Source organism: Protopterus annectens, chromosome 1.part0 (assembly GCF_019279795.1).
Source record: "Protopterus annectens isolate FY-2018-M chromosome 1.part0, PAN1.0, whole genome shotgun sequence".
Lineage (NCBI taxonomy): Eukaryota > Metazoa > Chordata > Ceratodontiformes > Protopteridae > Protopterus > Protopterus annectens.
In genome coordinates this window covers 780880645-780902081 of record NC_056725.1, presented here as the reverse complement: position 1 = coordinate 780902081, position 21437 = coordinate 780880645, and the positions used below count along the sequence as shown (strand labels likewise).

At 38.4% G+C, this 21437-nt stretch overlaps 1 protein-coding gene across 1 annotated transcript in view; it reads right to left on the bottom strand.

The window, feature by feature from the left end:
* LOC122794524 (inositol-tetrakisphosphate 1-kinase-like) overlaps positions 1-21437 on the bottom strand; it is a 721296-nt gene that overhangs the window by 223749 nt on the left and 476110 nt on the right. Inside the window, exon 7 of the mRNA XM_044062994.1 lies at positions 13239-13404. Within this exon, the coding sequence (XP_043918929.1) occupies positions 13239-13404 (166 nt within the window). The remainder of the gene's footprint in view (positions 1-13238; positions 13405-21437) is intronic.

Genomic DNA, 21437 nt, shown 5'->3' with positions numbered 1-21437 from the left:
TTTTGATTATTTGGAGATGTATTAACTTGAGATAATCTTTTTTAATACGTTTGGCAATTGGGAGTTGGATTTTTTTCAGAGGGGGAACTTCAATAGCCACCACAGGCATTATAGCTTGAGTATAGATGTGTTGCACCCAAGGCACTAGGAGCTAGCTTGGAATATACCTCTGGAGTTGTGTTTCAGGGAGGAGGGACACTCAGAAGAATTAAGATACATTTAGAGATCAAACAGAATGTTGTGATGTTTTATCAAAGTTTAAGGAGATTTTGACATTTCTCTCATGGAATGCAGAGGGCAGTAGCCACCCCACTGGATGTTCCAGAATACATGAGAGATTAAAGAAGGCAAGGTCTCAAATAGTTTGTTTACAGGAGACTAAACTAAAGGTAAATGAGACGCATAATTTTAAAGCAAAAGGCTATAGAATTATAATAGCTGACTATTAGTCAGGTGGGGGGATGAAAGGCCTTCTTTCAATGTTTCACAGGTCACTTGGGTTCATCTAAGGAGCCAAAGAGCAGTGGTTGTGGTAGATGGCTGATACACACTGGGATAATCAACAAAGCAAGATGGATGACTGGAGACATTTATGCCCCCATGAAAATAAGGAAGAGATTTGTTCACAAATTCTTGGAATCTTTGCAGAGCAGTTATGTGCCAAATCAGTTTAGTATAATGACAGGAGACTTTACTTTGGTTCTTTAGACAAAGAAAGATAGATTTTATGGGAAGCCTGAGTATTATAGATGGACCCACTCTATTTTAGGACATGGATGTTTTAGTATTGTTGGGTTGATATTTGGAGGCACTATAACATGGATTCTGTTACACCTTTCATTTCTAGGATTTGGCCTCAGAAAGAAGCAGGATTGACCTTAACCTGATTTTATCACATTACAGTAACTCTGTTTTTGCTCATACTATACATGAAATAGTGCTTTTGGACTGTTTCCGAATTAAACTAAATATAGCATTGGAGGAACAAGCACCTAAATTATGGGGGAGAGGTGAAGATGAGGTTTGAAATGGTCACATTCTAAATGGCAGAAATGTTGAGTTAAGATAAAATTAGGTCAGCTGATAGAAGCAGAACAATGGAGAGAAGAGAATCATTGACTGGATCTTGTGGGGGGATGTAAAGTGTTGCCATTATTGATAAAGAAGGATTACAGTGAAGAAGAGGAGGGTAATATAAATCTGAGATATAGAACATTTCTAGAAATTCAAAGGAAGTTAGTCGTGGGACTATCTATGATTTTAAGGACGAGGAGACAAAATGGTTTATTGAACTTAGATTGTTGGAATCATCAAAGATGGAAGCAGACAGAGTTGTTAGCAAGAGGGCATTTTTGGTGGCTAAACAGGGAGTATTCATCTCAGGTACATAGCTTGGTGTATTAGACAATGGTTCCTAAGGGTATTTGTAGTATTTGTAGTGCAAGGTGCAACCTCAGGAGGAGACATTATCTCTAGTGATAATAAAATTAGAGTTGCCTCTAAAAACTTCTACTGAGATTTACATACGGCACAAAGGGGTAGTGGCTCATTGAGATGGAACTTTCAAGTATCAGAAGTTAGACCATTGTCTAGGGGACAGACAAAAAGATTCAATAGCTCAATTACCTATGCAGAGGTTATGAGAGCTGTATGAGCTCTTAATCCACACAAAGCACTGGGAATTGATGAATTCCCTGCTGAATTTTATAAATGGTAGGGGAGGGGGGAGCAGAGCCACATCCAGCACTGGGTGACCTAAGTAGTCACCTAGGGCTCACTAGCTGAGGAGGGGGCTCATTGGCTGGGGGACTGGCTACAAAAAAACTATATTTCTTCTTTAAGAACACACTCTGCATATTATATTTCTTCTTTAAAGGACGCACACAGAATGTGTCCTTAGTAGTGTCTGTGCATGCATCTTTAATACAATGCATGCACACTTAAAATGAAACAGAGCACATGAAACAAACATGGATTTGAATTACAGATGGGCAAATGCAGGGGATCTGTGAGTTGGATATGAAAACCCCCATGATTTGAATCTGGCCTGAGGACCTGAACCTGTGACTATGGATATGGATTCCTGTGTGTGTGTGTGTGTGTGTGTGTGTGTGTGTGTGTGTGTGTGTGTGTGTGTGTGTGTGTGTGTCTGTGTGTGTAATGCCCCAGTTAAGGATGGCAGGTTGTAACTATTCAGGCTCAAACTCTGTACCTTCAATACGGGACCCTAGAGCCTGAATCATTTACACTATCTGCCAAACTGTCACCAGCAAGTACATTTCAAGACTGTTGAGCTTCTGTGCATTTTGAAGGACTGTTTACAATGTGTAACTGTTTTGTTTAGAAAATGGCCATAAATGGTGCTTGTGCTATAAATTTTAAAAGCAGTGAGTATTAGCACAACAGCTAGCATGCTGCCTTTGGTACAGAAATCTGTGAGTTCTACTCCCACATCACATGTATATGGAATTCTGATACTGTAGTGCCTCCTTTAAGGGGGGATGGGAGTGCTGCACACATGAGTGTCCCGTTCATAGGTTCATACTAGGCTATCTGCCCTGGGGCATTTATAAGCCTAGCCCGATTGTGTTTGGCTTATACCACCCCTTGATTTGAGTATACTGTGCCCTTTTTAAAGTTTAGTTTACTGTGCCTCTGTCTAATAGTGACACGGAAGTAATCCCCGGGACAAACCTACGATCCCCCATCCACTCATCAAGATTCTTCTTGAAGAGAGTCAGTGAGGTGTTCTGCCTAACATGAATTGGAATTCTATTCCAGAGCGAAGGGAGACTCTGGGTTATGAATCTGTCCCTCCAGCATGTTCTATTTATTTCTGTGCTGAGGTTCAAGTCCCTCGAGCGCATGGCTCTAAGGGATTTAGATTTACTGAGGTGGAGCATGTCCATTAATTCTGGGTTGGACATAGCTTTATATGTCAGGCATAAATCGCTTCGAAGTAGGCGGTATGCAACTGAGTAGAGCTGGAGTTTTTTTAACCAAGCAGCATATGGCATCTGTTTGAGTCCTTTGATCCTCCTGGTGAGGTACTTTTGGGGTCTTTCTAATTGCTGCAGGTGTCGGGTAAGGTACATCCCAAAGGGGGCATTGTATTCTATGATGGGCCTGATGAGGGATGAATAAAGGGGCACGATTACCTCTCTTGATCTAGATGTGAATCCTTTCATGATGAGGTGGGCTATGTAGAAGGTCTTTCTAACCACTTTGGCAATGTGGTTGTCAAAAGAGAGATTGCTGTCAACTTGGGTCCCCAGATCCCTAATTACTTTCTCTGTACTTAATGGGTTACTACCTATGAGGTAATTTGTGGGCACATTGTTTTTGCCAAAGGGTATGACTATACACTTTTTGGCATTTAGCTTTAGACCATGGCTCTGGCACCAGTTATCCATCTCTGCGAGACCTTTTTGAAGAATGTTTGTGTCAGCTGGAGAGTCGATTATGGCACCCAGTTTGCAGTCATCTGCGAACTTGGTGAGCCATAGTCCTCCCACATTGGCCTGTACCTCAGAAAAGTAAATACCGAACAAGAGAGGTCCTAGGACAGAACCTTGTGGGACACCACTTGTGACCGGTTTTGAGTCTGACATGGCTCCAGCAACTCTGACTCTGTGGGTTCTGTCTTTGAGCCAGTTTGCGACCCATCTTGTGACATAGAGATTTATATTTAGGCTGGATAGCTTATCTATGATGCCCGAGTGGGGTATTGTGTCAAATGCCTCTGCGAGGTCCAGATAGGCTGTGTGGACTACCTTCCCTTCATCTATGGCCTTGGTGACTGTTTTGAAGAAGTCGACCAGGTTCAAAAGGCAGGATCTGCCCTTGATGAAGCCAAATTGGGTAGGATCTAGTGTCTGTAGGTCCCCAATGTCTTTGTTTATGAGTTTCATGATGATCCTCTCCACAGCCTTGCATACTAGGCTAGTCAGGCTTATGGGGCGATAGTTTCCAGGGTCCGCAGAGGCGCCACCTTTGTGGAGTGGGGCCACTGTTGCTGTATGCCATTCTTTGGGCACATATCCTGTAGTGAGGCTGAGATTGTACAGCAGTTTTACTTGAGGGATTAGTTCTTCTTTGAGTTCATGTAGGACGCAACCCGCCATCTGGTCCCATGGAAGCAGTGTTTTTTGCTTTGGAGAGGGCGGCCTTCACCTGAGCATCAGAGATGTTTGGGAGGCTGCACTCTGCCGGGATAGATACTTGCTCTTTTGGGGGGGTGGAGAAGTTTGCACTGAACCTGTCTGCCAGGATATTGGTGATGTCTGTGGGATCAGTGTATTTTTTGCCGTTTAGAATCAACTCAGAACAAGTCTGGGAGTTGCATCCCAGGTTCCTAACATAACTGAAAAAAGCCTTATGATTGTCTTTAGTGTCCTGTGCAATTTTTCTCTCGAAGCTGGCCTTGGAGGATTTTATGAGGGATCGTAATTTTTTGCTAGTACTGATCAGAGATGCCTTCCCTTTTAGGGATTTTGCTCTATCATGTAGTAGCTTCCTCCTTCTGTTGTACAGTTTATTTATGGCTGGGGTCCACTAGACTGGACGCCTGCCTTTGGATGATTGGGTCTTGATTTTGTTTGGGATAGCATGATCCATGCATTCCTGGAGATGTCCGTAGAATGAGTTTATATAGGATTCTGCAGTTTGGGCTGTAGTTTCCACTGGCCCTGGGGCCTTGAAGGATTCCACTTCAGTTTTGAGAAGTGTGAAGTTCACTTTTGAGAAGTTTTTCACTGTGGTTTTCTGGGCTGGGGGTGGGGTCGGGATGTGGATATCCAGTGAAATTAATTTATGGTCTGATCTTACCAATGAGGGATATACTTCTGGTATGGAGCATAGAGTCCCCATGTTGGTAATGCTCAGGTCTAGTATGTTTTCCCCTCTTGTGGGAGTGGTGACTAGTTGTTCCATAGCATCTGAGTTTATAAATTCCAGGAACCTTTGGGCTAAGGTGCTGGGGCTTGAGTAATGCTCCCAGTCTATGTTTGGGTAGTTGAAGTCACCCAATATAATGGTGTTTGGAGAGATCTTAGTGTTCTCCAATGTTTTCAGGAAAGCCAAGTGGGATTCCTGACTTTGAGAGGGTGGTCTGTAGGATGCTATAAACTGAAAAGCAGTCTTGCCCACTGTCAGTTGCACATGGATGGTCTCCGATACTTCGTGCACTGCCACTAACCTGGAGGTGTGGATATCCTTGATAAATATGGAAACTCCCCCCCCCTTTGTGGTTCGGTCCGGGTTTTGGGGCCGAAAAGCATGATATGAAGTATAACCTGGTAGTGCTGGGGTGCTCTCTGGAGCCTTGAACCAGGTTTCTGTCACTGCACAGATATCGATGTTCTCCATACTGAGGAGAGTTTCGAGTGCATGCATCTTGAGGTTAAGACTTCTGGCATTTAGCAGCATTACCCTTAGTTTCTTGTTCCTTGTGCTGTCTATGGAGGTGGGTTTGACTTTTGAGCCTTGCCTAAAAAGGCACTATGGGTGGCAAGAGCCTTTGCCAATATCCGAAAGCCCAGGGGTGACAGGTGCAAGCCATCCCTAGCGAAGCAACGTGGCTTGTCGAGCATGTCATCCTAGGCTGACAGACACTGGATCCCCTTTGAATGACACCAAAATTTTAGCCAATTGTTAAAATCAATCATTTTGTCTTTATACTGTGGCATCATTCTAGGTGAGGGTAAGATGCTGCTCAAGGTCAGGGTCATACCGGCCTGGGCTACATGATCAGAGAGCTCCTCTATGTCTCTTTTCATGTAGTCTAGGGAGGTACGTCTCAGGTCATTCACGCCAGCATGTACAATGACTGAGTCATATTTGTATTTGCTTTGGAGTGACCTGAGTGCTTGCGTTATGTGGTGGATCCTAGTGCCCGACAGGCAGCTCACTGTGACCTTCTCTTTATTCAGCCTGGTGAGCAGGACTTCAGTGTGTCTGACAATAGAGTCACCTATTACAAGGGTATCAGGTGTGTTATTCAACCTTAAGGGCTGTGACTGCTTGACACGCTGACTTTGTGTGCTATGTGTTGTACGTGTTTTGTTTTAGGGTAGCGTTTGCTTGGATGTCTGCTTTGGAGGTCTCTGTTACTTAGGTAGATTTTTATTTAGAGCCTCCGAGTATGTTTTTGTGTTTTTATGTGTTTGGCTCGCTGTTGTGGTGGGACTATGTGATACTGGAATTGTGTTGTGTGAAGTTACCTTCTCCTCCTGACTGGTTACACCAGTTTTGAGATGACAGAGCTCAGCCTCCAGTTTGGCTATATGGTTGCATCTCTCACATATATTTGAACCTGTTTGGAGGAGAAGAGGGTTGTCCGTGTACATGACACAGTTGTAACATTGCCTCAAAATTCCCAGATTCACCAGCTGGACTGGAGAGGAAACCATTGACTGACCTTTGGACATGCTAGAGTAATATAGGGAACTGAATTAAAATGGACCAATAGGGGACAAGGTAATCGTAGAGAGTATAAGAGTAAGTAACGCTTATGGTTTATTAGTGCTAACTTGTAAGATTACTTATTTGGACCAGTGAGGGGCCTTAGAATGAGAATATGGTGTTTAATTTGAGAGATAGAGCAGTTCTAAGGGAAAAAGTGAAGAGCAGACTTTGTGGAGCCAGGAAATAGTTTAAACCCAATTAGGCGGCGCTGCCCGATGTTGCGCTATGCGCAAAAACGCGCAAAAGAGGGTTTTAAGAGAGGGAGATTAAGGAGTTTGGAATTGACCCAAAATGGCCAATAAAACTACAGTTTCAAGGCAGTAACCACTCCCACAGGGGCAGGCAGGCTGCTCAATGTTTATCACTGCCACTGATGAACACAGAGACTTCCCTTTAGCCCAAGCAAACAATGGCCTCCAAGAAACTTACAAACAGTTCAGAACAGCAAATCTGTAACTGAACTTTTTTAAATCTCAGAAAAGTGGGAAAAAATATTTTTTTGTATTTTTGTTTTTTTTTTTAAGGAAAGCAGAGGTTCACAAGTATCAACAAGTTAGAACAGTGCAGTAAATGACCCCACACTTGAGTGCTAGGCCAGAGACAGATAAAATGCAAGTTTTAAGAAAAAAATGATTTTAAAAATAAGTGCAGGCAGGAAATTCAGTAATCAGCTCTAGGTTGTGTTCTAAATACAGTTACCAACACAGAAATCAAGTTTAACAAGCCAGAAAATGCTCAAAAGTAGGCGGCAATGCAGAAAAACTTAACAAATAATGTGAAGCAAAATACTTAAAATCTCAAAAGTGGCTCCTTTCTTCTCTCAGCATTTTCTCCTCTTGGTGGGTGCTTCACCAACAGCCAACAAGTCCAAAAAGATGCCAAAACCACAAGGCAATCGGGTTTTAAGAGAGGGAGATCAAGGAGTTTGGAATTGACCCAAAATGGCCAATAAAACTACAGTTTCAAGGCAGTAACCACTCCCACAGGGGCAGGCAGGCTGCTCAATGTTTATCACTGCCACTGATGAACACAGAGACTTCCCTTTAGCCCAAGCAAACAATGGCCTCCAAGAAACTTACAAACAGTTCAGAACAGCAAATCTGTAACTGAACTTTTTTAAATCTCAGAAAAGTGGGAAAAAAGCAAGATTTTTTTGTTTTTTTTGTTTTTTTAAAGAAAGCAGAGGTTTACAAGTATCAACAAGTTAGAACAGTGCAGTAAATGACCTCACACTTGAGTGCTAGACCAGAGACAGATAAAATGCAAGTTTTAAGAAAAAAAACGATTTTAAAAATAAGTGCAGGCAGGAAATTCAGTAATCAGCTCTAGGTTGTGTTCTAAATACAGTTACCAACATAGAAATCAAGTTTAACAAGCCAGAAAATGCTCAAAGGTAGGCGGCAATGCAGAAAAACTTAACAAATAATCTGAAGCAAAATACTTAAAATCTCAAAAGTGGCTCCTTTCTTCTCTCAGCATTTTCTCCTCTTGGTGGGTGCTTCACCAACAGCCAACAAGTCCAAAAAGATGCCAAAACCACAAGGCAATCGGGTTTTAAGAGAGGGAGATCAAGGAGTTTGGAACTGACCCAAAATGGCCAATAAAACTACAGCTTTAAGGCAGTAATGAGATGCCTAGTAACTATGAACCTGTTGCTGGTTTGACAGCCATTCCCTATTGCAATATTACCAACTTACCAATTTTTTTAAATGCAACACAGGCAGTTTATTCTTCATGGGCAGCAGGCACTGAATTTGTGCTATAAAAGCTGAAATGTAAAATTGTTTACTAGCAGCAACCTTTTCATTAGTTATAGATCTCTTTAATGTAGAATTATTTAGATGAATTTACTTCTGCATTGACTGTGTATATTGACTGATATCGGTGCATTGTAATGACAGACGTTTGAGTGGCCTTTTGTGGTTGAAATGTTCTGTAATGGGCAGTTTTGTCCTTATTGGTTCACACGTTTTGTTTCATTGCTTACTGGAAAAATTTTCAAACCTACAAATTTAAAACATACTCTAACAAGTGTCGCTGTATTATATAATGAATATAATTTAATACAATCAGGATAGCACACCAAAGAACACATGCATGTATGCATTGTCCAAAAAAATGTGTGCAAGGGATCTATGGTTTGAAAACCGCCACTGGCCAGATGCATTTTCTTTGAATGTGGGTTTCAATGCCATTTCTATGAATGTGAGTTTCAAGGGCAGAGAAGCTTACTGTTCATGCTAAGTCTGTTTTCACTGTGAGACTGTGTTGTTTTGTTTAGCAAATGGCTATCAGTGTTTGTGCTATAACATTTAAAATAAAAGTTTTAAATATCTCTAATCATTGTAGAAGTAAAGAAGAAAGTAGTATGTACACTGGCAGGTTTGAACAGTGTTTATGGTAATTCAGAGAAATAGCCAAGTAATCAGATGCTGGAATGGCTGGGGGTGGCTGCTGGGGGGATGGGCTTGATCTAGTACCCTGCATAGGGCCCCAGTTGACCATGATCTCACTCTGAGTGCTTGTCAAAGACTCTGGCTGGTTTGTATAATTCCACAGCTTTTCTATACAGTTTGGGTCAGGGCCATAACAAGTCTATGATTATGGCAATACCGAAATGTAATGAGAGAATTTTGTAATTGGGAGATTGTACACCTATTTCCCTTATAACCCTAGATCCCATTTTTTTTTTCCAAAATATTAGCCAAAATGTTAGAAATTAAATTGCTGTGACTGGTAGCAGAGGGGCAAAATGGTTCTGTAAAAGGGAGAACAATAGTGGATAAATGGTGGAAGGCAAGTGCCTTTTTGCATATGAGTAAAACAGATTAACTTCAGGGATGGCATTTTTTGATATCACAAAAGCCTTCTACGTAGTTAGTTGGGAGATTTTATTTTACATGTTGGGGGAGGCAGGGTGTGGAGAGATTCCTAGGTTAGGTGAAGGTATTACATGATAATCCAGTTTTTCAAGTATTAATTAATGGAGAACTATCAGACAAAGACAGGGTAGAATGTAGGATTTGACAAGGATGTCCCCTTTCTCCCAGATTATTTGTTTTAGTAATGGAAGAGCTAGCCTTACATGTGTGGAACTTATTAAGGGTGGAATGGATGAGGGAGGGAACCATGAGTTCCTTTTTGATGTTTGCAGATGATTGTGTTCTAACGAGTTTAGATATTCTTAGGGTATGGGGGGGGGTGGATACTTTTTAGAGGTTTGGTGAGATTAAGGGACTGCAATATTATTTGGCCAAATCTGCAATTTTAGGAATAGGGGAGCATAACTGAGGGACCTTACTTTTGGACTTTCCTGTGGTCCAAGTAGCTTGGATTGTCAACTGTAAAAACCTGGGAAGAGACAGTTAGGAGTAACCTGGATAAATTAAATGTCAAAGTGAAAAATATGGGTTCAGTTTTGCAAAACTTACTGCCTTATTAGCAAGGATACAAACTGTTTATACCATAATATTCCCTCAGATTAGCTGCACTTTTAGAAATATCCCAGCTCCAGATGAACACCCATTAGTTAGAAAGTTGTAGGGATGATTAGATACATATATAGTAGGCACAGGAAAGAGATGGTCTGGGAGTGTGACTGCATGTATACCTTAAGTGCTTTGACTATTAGGGACTGGTTCACTTGAGCACAATGTACTTGCATTTAAGTTAGCACAATTTATACAACGGGGTCAAAGGAAGTAGAAGGGAATTATAAGTGGAACTGAAATGTTGAAACAGTTTGGCTATGATATTCCTAAAGAAGGATTTGTTGCTTTATGTGAGGAGTCTATGGTGCAGAGAATTTGATGTGGGGCAGGAAATCAGAAGATAGCATATGGGACCACCCAGTGGTACTGAGAGATGCAACAGCTCAGGTGAAGAAGCAATGTTCTGGTAAAGGTGTTTGGAAATGGGCTCACCTATCAGATATATAATCTGTTCACAACTAGACAGTGTGATCTACACCCATCTGTGATGTTATAATCTAGGTGAGGACTAATAGAACAGCACTGGTTAGAATAAGTACAGTTAGGATACATTTGGACTAGATAGATATGCAAAACAAAATCATCTTCCAAAATAATCCCACGGCGGAATTAGAAGGGAGACAAGAAAGGTAGGTCAGGGCTTATAAATAAGGATCTTTGGCAAACAAAGTCACAGATGAAGTTACACCTTTTGGAGGGGAGGTGGAGAGTGTAAGAAGGGATATGTTTGAATAAAGAGGCATGGAAGAAGATGGTGGAGGGTCTGCAATGGTTAAATAGATGGCCTAGGTATAAGAACCAACAAATGTGCATGATTCATATGTGCTATCTTACACCAGCTAAAAGTGCAAGATTGATAGGACAGCAAAGTGGAAGATGCAGTAGGTAGGACTATGATTGTGCTGACAATTTATGTATGTTTTGCAGGTGTAGAAAGATATGGACATATGGGATGTAATTAGAGAACAAGGAAAAATATAAAAATATACCTATTCTTGAATTAAAAGCTATAGGGAGGGAGGGTGACCTAATGGTTAAAGTGTTTGCCTTACAAACACAGGGTGCAGGGTTTGAGTCTCACAAGGGATAATTGACTAGACTTAAAATGGCTCGCAAGGGCAGTTAGCTTAGTACTAACCTATGATCTTGATTGGAAATTCTGGCTATTTGGGATAGTGCCAAAAACAAAGAAAGATAACTTGAGGAGAATGAAAGCAAGTTGGGTGTTGTCTTCTGTAGTTAAACTGTTATGTGCCAGGAACTGGAAAGCTTGACATACTTTAACAAGGGAGGAGATGAGAGAGTTTTTTTTCCATTTCCAAATAAGTCACATTGTGCATTCATTTAAAGGTTCATTGTCTGATGGTTCTACTCCTGATGAATGGCAGTTAATCCTTGACTCGGTTTGTGCATAATATATAACTATATTATATTATATGGACTTATTGGAAGTTATACAGTATGCTTTCTGATGGCATTTAAATTGTACTTAGTAACTGATTAATACTGATCTTGTATATAATGTATATAGTTACTGGGGGTCTGTTTTGTTTGGAGGAATTGTTTGTTAATTATTTGTTATTGCTCAAGAATTTGATGCATTGTTCATGTTATCATATATTGTTTTATGAGTTTCAAAAAAATAAATAGAATTCACACTAAAGAAAAGAACTGTTAGTAAGTCATAATGAATTGTAACTGAAATCCTGAAACAGACACATAAAACAATATGATCTATACTGGTGCACTAGTAATTAAAGGTAAGTGCTGACTAATGATTGTGGGGGCAGAGCAGACTACATTTTATTTTTTCTTTTACCCCTCTACAGCTGACCATCAGCTGCCTCCAGCTCCTTTTCTAATTCTATTATATCACCTGTGGGTCTTCATCATTGATGTAATGGTTCTCAATTTAGTCTCCTTTTTGCAGGTCACCATGGTCCACATGAGCTGCAAGAGTATCAGCTATGGCCTGCTACCACTTCAGCTGAGGTTGCAGATGAAGCTGTTAATCAGGCTAGGATTGGCTCATCAGGGAGGATTCTGGCCTGTCTCATGTAGGCAGCCTGCAGTAGTCCTCAGTCTTACCTGTAACAGACCACAGCAGATGACTTGGTGATCATCTGTTGGGATGCCACACAACAACCCTTCCTGCATTGGGTTACAGACTAGCTAGACCACTAACCAGTTTTATCAGGCTACTGGTGGGAAACTGTGGCCCTTACCACTGACCACCCATAACTAGGGCTCCAGTAAAATTCCTCTGAGCCTACTGACAGCTGAAAGGCTGTCTGTTCCTAGTCCCCTGCCATTTGTCCACCCTTTGTTTACCTCTATATGCATATACATATCCCATGTTTCACCCTTGTATATCTACATTCACCCTGTTTGTTTGTGGGCTTCTATGTATGTCTGCGTACCCCACTGCCCCCCACTACCTGTCTTCTCCCACCATTTCTCCCTCATTGTTCCTTTCACCTCCTCACAGTTTGTCTTATCTCTGTCTTTGTGTATAAAATGGAGTCCTCTCCCCACAAAAGACATATCCTGCCTTACCCCAACATGCTTTACCTTACAGCATTTGTGCTGTGTCTTCCTCTGCTTACTGTACTCCTCCTCTGGCTCTCCTCTACTCTTCTTTCTACACTATTTAATAAACCAATAAGGTGTACAGTTTGCTGCGCATCCATTTTCAGTTTGTTACTGTTTCCTATAATGTCATCTTTTGGGGCATACAGTGTCAGCCTGTCAATATAGATAACAGCTCACACGAACAGTTGTATTTCTCATTCTCATTTTTAAGAGTTTTGTGCAACATGGCACGGGACTGCTGTTTACCCTTCTTCATAGATTCTCAGATATATTGCCCTGCTTCATGTTTCCTCTTCATGTCAGCTGCTTCCCTAAATCACAGCAGTCTACTCACCCAAACTATTTAGTCCACCTTCTTTATTTATGAGTGTTTAACTCTACTGTTACCTGCCTATGGGGTTACTGCTCTCCTGCTCTAAGACTCCTGTCCTATGAGATACATCTATCTGGTGCAGTGGAGGGTAATGTGACACTAAAGTTTGGTTCAGATTCCTTCATTTATAAGATGATTTTTTTTATAAATGAAATGTAATATCTTCTTAGAATTTTAATCCTAGAATTGCTCTGATTGTTTGAATATAACACAAGGTGGTATTTAGATGTTTGTCTGAATATAACACAAGGTGGTATTTAGATGTTTTTCTGTATTCAACCTAGGCAAATGTTACAATTTTTAAAAAGTATACACACCTGATTTTCCTGCAGGGAAGTTCTTCAAAGATGGTCTCTTCACCACAAAGTGGGATTCCCCCACAACAAAGATTTTATATAGAACAGCACTATGGTTGATAAAACTCTGCAACACACAAGGTGGTGTTATGTCCCGCAGACCTTCTTCATTAAATATCAGCGCCATCTGTAAAGTGCAAAGAGGCTACAATTAGTCAATCAGACAAAGTAAACACCTTCCCACACTTGTATCTTATGCTAGTTGCCTTAGATCCTGAATGCTTAGTTAAATGTTACATACATCCTTTATATTTCATGAATTTAATTTTAATGGACAATTGGTAGTTTTCCTCTCATTAACTTTGTTCATCAACTGACTTCTGTAAGATATCTACTGCAAATATCTTAATTCCACATTAATTTATTCAGAGAAGAGATGGGATGGCAGGCAAAAATTCCATCAGGCAATGTCATGTCAAGAGGCTTAAAAATAACACACAAACACAGTTGATGCCATCTAAATTCCATAAGGTCTATATTCCAAATGATATCCCAGGAATGACTATGTACCACATTCCACACAAATGACTCTAGTTAGTTTATTAAGCTTAAATCTACATATCTGTATATAACATCTTTCACTTAGAAAAGTTAGAAAATATATTTATACTATAGACTTGTAAAATGTTATGCATAATAAAATAAAAACTCACTAGATCACAAATCACATCAACTTTACAATGTTTATTAAATTAAATACTTTCATCTCACAGACTTCTTGAGACCTCATCAGAATATAGTGCAAACTTAAAGCACAGAATTTCAAACCAAATGTCATAATCATATGACATCTAATATGCAATCAAATTGCTCCATACCAAACATTAAATAAAAGATGTACATTAACCATTTATATGATTCCAAAAGCATACCATGTTAAATATCATACAAAATGAATATGCAATTATTGAAAAACAAAATTATCATTAAATATTTTTCCAAAAAATCTAGTATATATTTTACTTTGCAATTTTGCTGCCATAATTTTAGTAAACTGGATATGGATGTATGATTGTTTAAGCATCTTTTTTGTAGCATTACATTTTAACTGCCAGGTTAATTCCCTATAGTCCATTCTACCTTTACAGGTTCTTGGGATTTTTGTCCACTTTTTCCCAATACAAAAAAAATCAATACAAACAATTGCATTCTTTTCATTTCCATGGTTTATATAGTAAACATTCTTATAAATTCTTATTCTTACCTACAGGGTATAATTGGTACCAAGCCAAGTTTCACTTTTAGGAACAATAGAACATTGAGAAATTAACTATGTTATAGTAATGCCACAACCAATACTGTCAGTAGATCAGATAGATTGGGCACATACATGTGTAGAAATTGTGGCGCATGTAAACACATACACAATGGCAGGACCTTTACACATCCCTCAAAGAAATTCAGTCATAGCAGTAATCTCTACGCTGATTGTTTCACATCTAACATGGTCTACTTCTCCTACTGTGTAGTATGCTACAGCTTCTACATAGGTAAGACCAATAGACGCCTGAAGGACAGGATCCTGGAACATTATAGGGATATTAGGAACTGTAAGGAGAATAGTGCGATTGCTATGCACAACATGAATACAGGACCTGAACATATTTTTAAATTTCTGGTTTTATAAATATTGTCTGAGAAATTAAGGTGGGGTAATTTATCTAATGACACAGAAGCTGCTGAGCAGAGATGGATTATTAGATTTAATGCAGACAGGCCCCCAGGGTTGAATCAAATGGTGTCACTTAAAACTTTTTTAAAAGCTCGACCTTTGAAACATTGATTCTCTTGAATTTTTAGATTTTTAATATGTTACAATACATTTTCTATATGTATTTATATATATATATATATATATATATATATATATATATATATTAGCATTTTATATTTCACATAAACATTTTTAATGTATGTATCTATATAAGCTGGATGCACTGGTATTGTATATTTATGTATATATATATATATATATATATATATATATATATATATATATATATGGATTTATAGTGTTGTCGCTAGGATTATCAGGTTTTTTATATATAGTTACACACCATACAAGGTTATATACATTTCTTATTTATCTTAGCTATAATTTCTTTAGTGTATGGTCTCTTTAATTGCATAATTGTGCTAATATGTACTGATGCACTAATTGTTATGTCCTTATTGGGTACAACTGAAATTTTGAAACATCATGTGACTAACCTCCAGTATTTAATGAATTATGGGATTTTTAACTGTTGTCTGATGAAGGGGTAGATCCCTGAAAACGCTTACCACTGTTTTGTAAGGATTTATTCTTTGTAACTTTGTTTTGATTCTTTCTTTATTTTTGTACTAAATTTCCCAGCTGTGGTACTGTCAGTGTTCTTACTTTTGTTGCTTTTCACTGACAGTTTTGTGCTTAGAGAGAGAATATTTACTTTTATAACATTCTTATAAACTCCATTGTTTAATTGTCTCTTTGTTTTCCCTAAATAAAATTTATCACATGTGGACATAAACTACATGACTGAAATGTCCCTGACATCCTATAAATTTCTCAAAACCAGCCACAATCACTTAAGTCACTGTGGCTGTAAACCCACAATATTTGCAATGTACTCCCACAGTATTTTTAATGGTCACATTTTGACATTTGTTTTACATTCCTGCCTGGATTATTATATGTCTCCAAAATGTCTTTAATATTTCTTCCTTTTCTAAAAACTATGGTAAATTCATCCCTATTTCTTTTTTAATTCATTGTTGAATACTAAATACCAGTTCCTCTTCATGATGAGGGAAGATTCATAAATGTCCTAAACTACTGCACAGGAAGGGTTTTGCACATAATAGAATACTTTACAATGCCCTTTATGTTTGAAAACCACTAACATAAAGAAGGAAGATCAAGCATGACTCCTTGTGCTGTGAGACAGTCTTGCATGATTTTTTTCCACTGCGTACAACAATCCACACCTGTGCTAAACAGTCCACCCTGATCATGTCCATTTACCATGACATTATCATTACAACCCCACTGGTCTTGGTGGCATGACCTACAGGTCATCAATGGTGGACTGCATAATGGTATAACGTAGATGAGCCCAGAGGTTCCCCTCCCCTGCCAGGATGTTATTCATCATATAGTGCTGTGCAATATATCTGTACCAGAAAAAAACTCAATGCATGAAAGGAAATTCCTTATCAAAAGTAGAGTCCGCTATGATATAGACAAGCCTGCTACCACTTACTACCATGCTGCACCCCTGCTTTGAGATACTGATGAGCTTCTACTGGTGGAACTTCATACAGCAGCAAATCCCTCATTTGCCATCATATGGCAATGACCCCGACCCTGGAGTGTGAGTCACTCCTGCATCATAACCATTTATGTTACTGGTGTGCAGCACCACTGAGTGCAGTGCTGCAACTAGCTACTGTATGGCATACCTGACCAAAACAGTCTACTGTAGCTACTGTTAGCACATTCTGGACAATGAAACAATCCACAGCCAGGAAGTTATTTTACGAAAGCGCTCAATCCTGTTGTGTGGACAAAACCTGTGTAATCCTGTTGTGTGGGCAATACACCTGTGTTGTTTGGGATATTTCTCCAGTGTGTCCTTGGATTTACTTCTGGCTGATTGGCTGTGGATTGTTTCATCTATTTGTTTTCGTTTTCCGGCTTGGTTACATTCTGGACAATGTCTGATGCCTTACTCAGCAGCACTGTGTAAACGTGTCATGCTACACACTGCAACCTATCATTCCTGTGCACAGAAGCACCCTGAACATTGATGCACATCAGGTGCTCGTGCTCAGTTCAGGATATTAGGTATGGGACTGTGTATCCTAAGGGCTACAGTAATTCAGACTGTCAGCATACTATACATAAGCACAAGATGCATTTATGCATCTACCTCCTATGTGCCTGAATATAAGGGCTGAGCTGGCAACAGTGATCTTCATGTCATATGATACACAGGAGTTCCAGAAATAATGCGTTTTAATGCAAAACTCATTGATGCTGGCCCACATACTTTGTCCCTGTATGTCATTTATTATGCTTTCTGATATGATGATTCAGAGAGGTGAAATATATTCTGAAAATTTAGACAAATATATCCATACCTGAAGAAATCTATTTGCTTGAAAGACTTTTGGACTTTGGAAGTACAGAAGTATAAATCTCCATGAATCTGTGGCTCATCTGCATCCACTAACATTTCTTTCACTCAAAACTAATTTTGTGAGAAATTAGAAGCTTTGGATCCAGAAATTTGATTGATTCATCTCTGCAAGTTGATTAGCCGAAAAGGCTGAAGAGATTTAGTCTGCTGCATTCTTGGATGTTGTCAGGAAGAAGCCAAACAAGGTTTATAAATCTTGTAATTTTATGAAGAGAAAGGTAAACTAGCAAACAAGCAATACCTAAAGAAGGAAATCAGTAAATACTGGCAGCTCAGCAAGAGTTTATCATTACATTAGAAATTTCATTTCAAGAGCTTACAAGTTCTTACAGAGTCACTAGATTCTAATGTTAAAAAGTTGAAGAGCACCATCAAGACCATGAATTTGGTGATCTGCTTGAATCATCAGTAAGAGACAGAATAAGTTGTGATATAAGAAATGATGAAACACGAGGCAGTCTTTTAAGAAAATCAAACGTAATCTTATCAAATGCTAAGGATGTGTACAGAGCAAGTATAATTACTGATCCACATTTAAAAGTAGTAACCAATGAATAGGTAGTGGGTAATATACAGTGTGAGTTAAATGAGAAGGAAAAGTGAGAAATGATGTCAGGATGTGTTGTAAAAGTAATGGATATAAAAAAGGCACACAACAATGCTCTAAAGGAACAAGCATTTAAGTTAGAGAAAATATTACATAACTTTAACAAAAACTTATAACAGACATTAGAATAAGCAAGACGGGATACAACATAGTTTAGCTTTTGATCAGTAGTGCATAATCTGTACTAGAAAAGAACATTTTTCAAAGAAGTGCAGAAACAAAAACAAGGGTCTTAAAATAGTTTGCATGTCACTAAAAAGAAATTTAAAAATTATTTGTTGTGGGAATTTGGAAGTGAAAACACAATACTCTACAATAGATACATGTGAAGTAATAAAGCGTGTGCATAAGTTAGACTGTTGGAAAGACGCAATGAGAAGTAATGGACTGAACTGAGTAGTCAGACTAGACACAATTAAAAAACTCAAATGTGTTGCAGAAGATACTTATTAAAATTTGGGATTAAAAAATATTCAAGGAAGAACTGTCATTGCATTGTTAACCTATTTTGGGTGGCATCATTAGGTAAAAAACTATTGGACTGTGTGTACAAAACTAAAAAGTTCACTCTTCTTTTTCCAAATTGTAGCATTTAAACAAAGAAGTGAATTCCCTAACATTTTGGGTAATCTGGAATACAAGATATTATAAGTAGAAATTACAATATAAAAGCACTTGTATATGTTAAAAACATGTTATACCATCACAGAAACATGTCAGATACTGTGCAGAACTGTTAACAATGATATCCCACATGAATGTACTGAGTTCTTGACAGAATTTTGAAGTGTAATAGGAGAACATCAAAGTCAAATAGAACCTTTCAATATTACCAGCAATATATGCTGTCAGAAATACCCACTAAACTAAGAAAGAAAGCAATTCGAGCCAATAGAGTTTATCTAGACCTTAGAACTTCTGTTAACACAGCAACATCTAATGGATCTATCCTACACTGGATTCTAACATCCACCCCAAACAATGTTGCCAGAAGTGGCACCCTACCTGATACCTGATAGATGTGACCACCCACTAAAGCTAGATAATCAGACACCCTAAATGGCCCCACAAGGTCCATCACTATAACACCATCAGTAGCATCACTAACTTCAATAAGAAAACTTTTACTTCAAGCCTGCTCCAGTTAAAAATCCTCTCCTTGAAGAAGCAGTAGGCTTATTAAATAAAATAAAATATTTCTAAATATCTCAGCAAAGCAAGCAACATTAAGAACCAGAAGAGTTAAAAAAACCCATCCTTTTGCTTATCTAAAAAAACCCACTCATGCAATGTGTAGAAAAAACTGAAAGCCATGGCTGCAAACCAAGTCTCAAACATCCCTATAACAATATAGGCAGTGAAAGAACCAAAGCAAACAATGCATAAAACAGGACAAATAAAGCTTATTATAGCAACACACAGAAATCACCACCATCAAACAATCCAAAAAACTTCTGGAAATCCATAAATACATTTCTCAGTCTTGGAAAAGTGACACAACACAGCTCATCCCCAACCAATAACTCAAAAAATGTTGCTTCAGAGTTTAACCCACTTTTTATAAATACTGTAATGTCCCACCTACAAAACAAAACTACAACAAATCTAGCCATCCCACCCCAGTCATTGTAGCCACAACAGACCTGAGCACTCACACCAGTACCAACATCTACAATTAAAAATACATATGTACCCTTAAAATAACAATGACCAACTTCTTTCTGAATATCTCAAACTCTCTATAGATAGCCCTATGTATCATTTCTCATTTCTAATAAACTGCTCTGTCACCAGAAATATGTCCTAACCTTATGGAAGAAATCCTATATAATACTCCTCCATGAAGGCATCTCATTAAAAGAGTTCACAAACTATAGCTCAAATGCCATTCTCTCACCTTTATCCAAAATCTTGGAAAGTTTTATTCACTCTAAACCTACTACATATATTATTTCTCATAATCTCCTCTCTTCTTGACAGCATGGTTTCTAACCAAAATCACAGTGCAACTACTGTCCTTCTAAGATTCACAGATATAATAAATCACAATAAATGTTCAGGTCTTCTAACCTCAAGGCAGTTGACACAATGAATCATCAAATTCTCCTAACTAATCTCTCTTCCTGTGGGCTAACACCCTTCTCACTTAACTGGTTTTCTTAGTTAACTTGCTAATAGGCACCAAATATTGAAATGGCAAGGTAATTTCTCCTTTTTCCTTACAATATCCATCAGAGTCCCACAAAGCTCCATTCTAGGACCATTACTGTTTAACTTATTTAGCAACAACCTAAACACAGCAGCCAAAGGGACCACCATACTACAGTGCGCTGATGACTCCATCCTCATATGTGCTGCTAGGACACTATCCAAGCTTTAAACTCTCATTCTGTAATCCTTCTCCTCCATAAAAGCTTGGCACGACAACTCTCAACTCCTTCTGAATCCAAAAGCAATAAAGTGTTACTGTTCATCCCTAATTCTCTTTCTTCTCAAAAAAAAAATACCTTTATGGTTACCACAGTACTTTTAGTTATTTTTACAGGACGACAATGTCTTGCCAATGACTGACATTCCTAGTTACAGATTTACACCTGCAGATTAATGGAATGGTCTAACACTCAGATATACTGTCATAGAAGGAATACTGGTAAAGTTTTGGTATTGCTTAGACTCGCACTTATAATCTATAGTGTAGGAAAGATACAGCTTTGTATTGTACACTGATTCCTTTTTTTTTTTTTTTTTTAGCTTGAACTTTGACTAGGTTAGTGGTTATATAGGATGGCATTTTAAAATATATATGAATTTATTCTATATTCAATGATAAACTTAATTCAAGCATTTTAGATGCCTTTGTTTGACTTGTAAACATGTTGTTTGCATTTGTGATGGAATATAGTTTTGGCTTTTTGTGATTTTTTTTTATCTCAAAATAAACATGGAGAAAAAAATCCCTTGTGAACAAGGAGCAAAAAATCCAGGCTGAGAATGTATTCCAAAATAACAGCAAGAAATCCACGAATAAATGTTCAGGTACCAGTTTTATTAACAGAGGACACAAGCGCTTTCACAGTTGCTTCTTCAGGTGTAACTCCTGCCATAAAAGCACACACCTTATATACTCTTCCTAATTAGTCTAAATGATCAATTAACATACTGAAACATTTAAAAAGATAGTACACATAAAAATAATACCTAGTTGAAATGCATTTGTATTACAAGATACACATACTAGAACATTTTAAAGATAGTACACATAAAAACATAAATAAATATTATCTAATTGAAATGCATTTATAATAGTGGACGGTGAAATTATACATATAAATATATTCATATAAAAATTATATTTATTAATTTAAAATATAT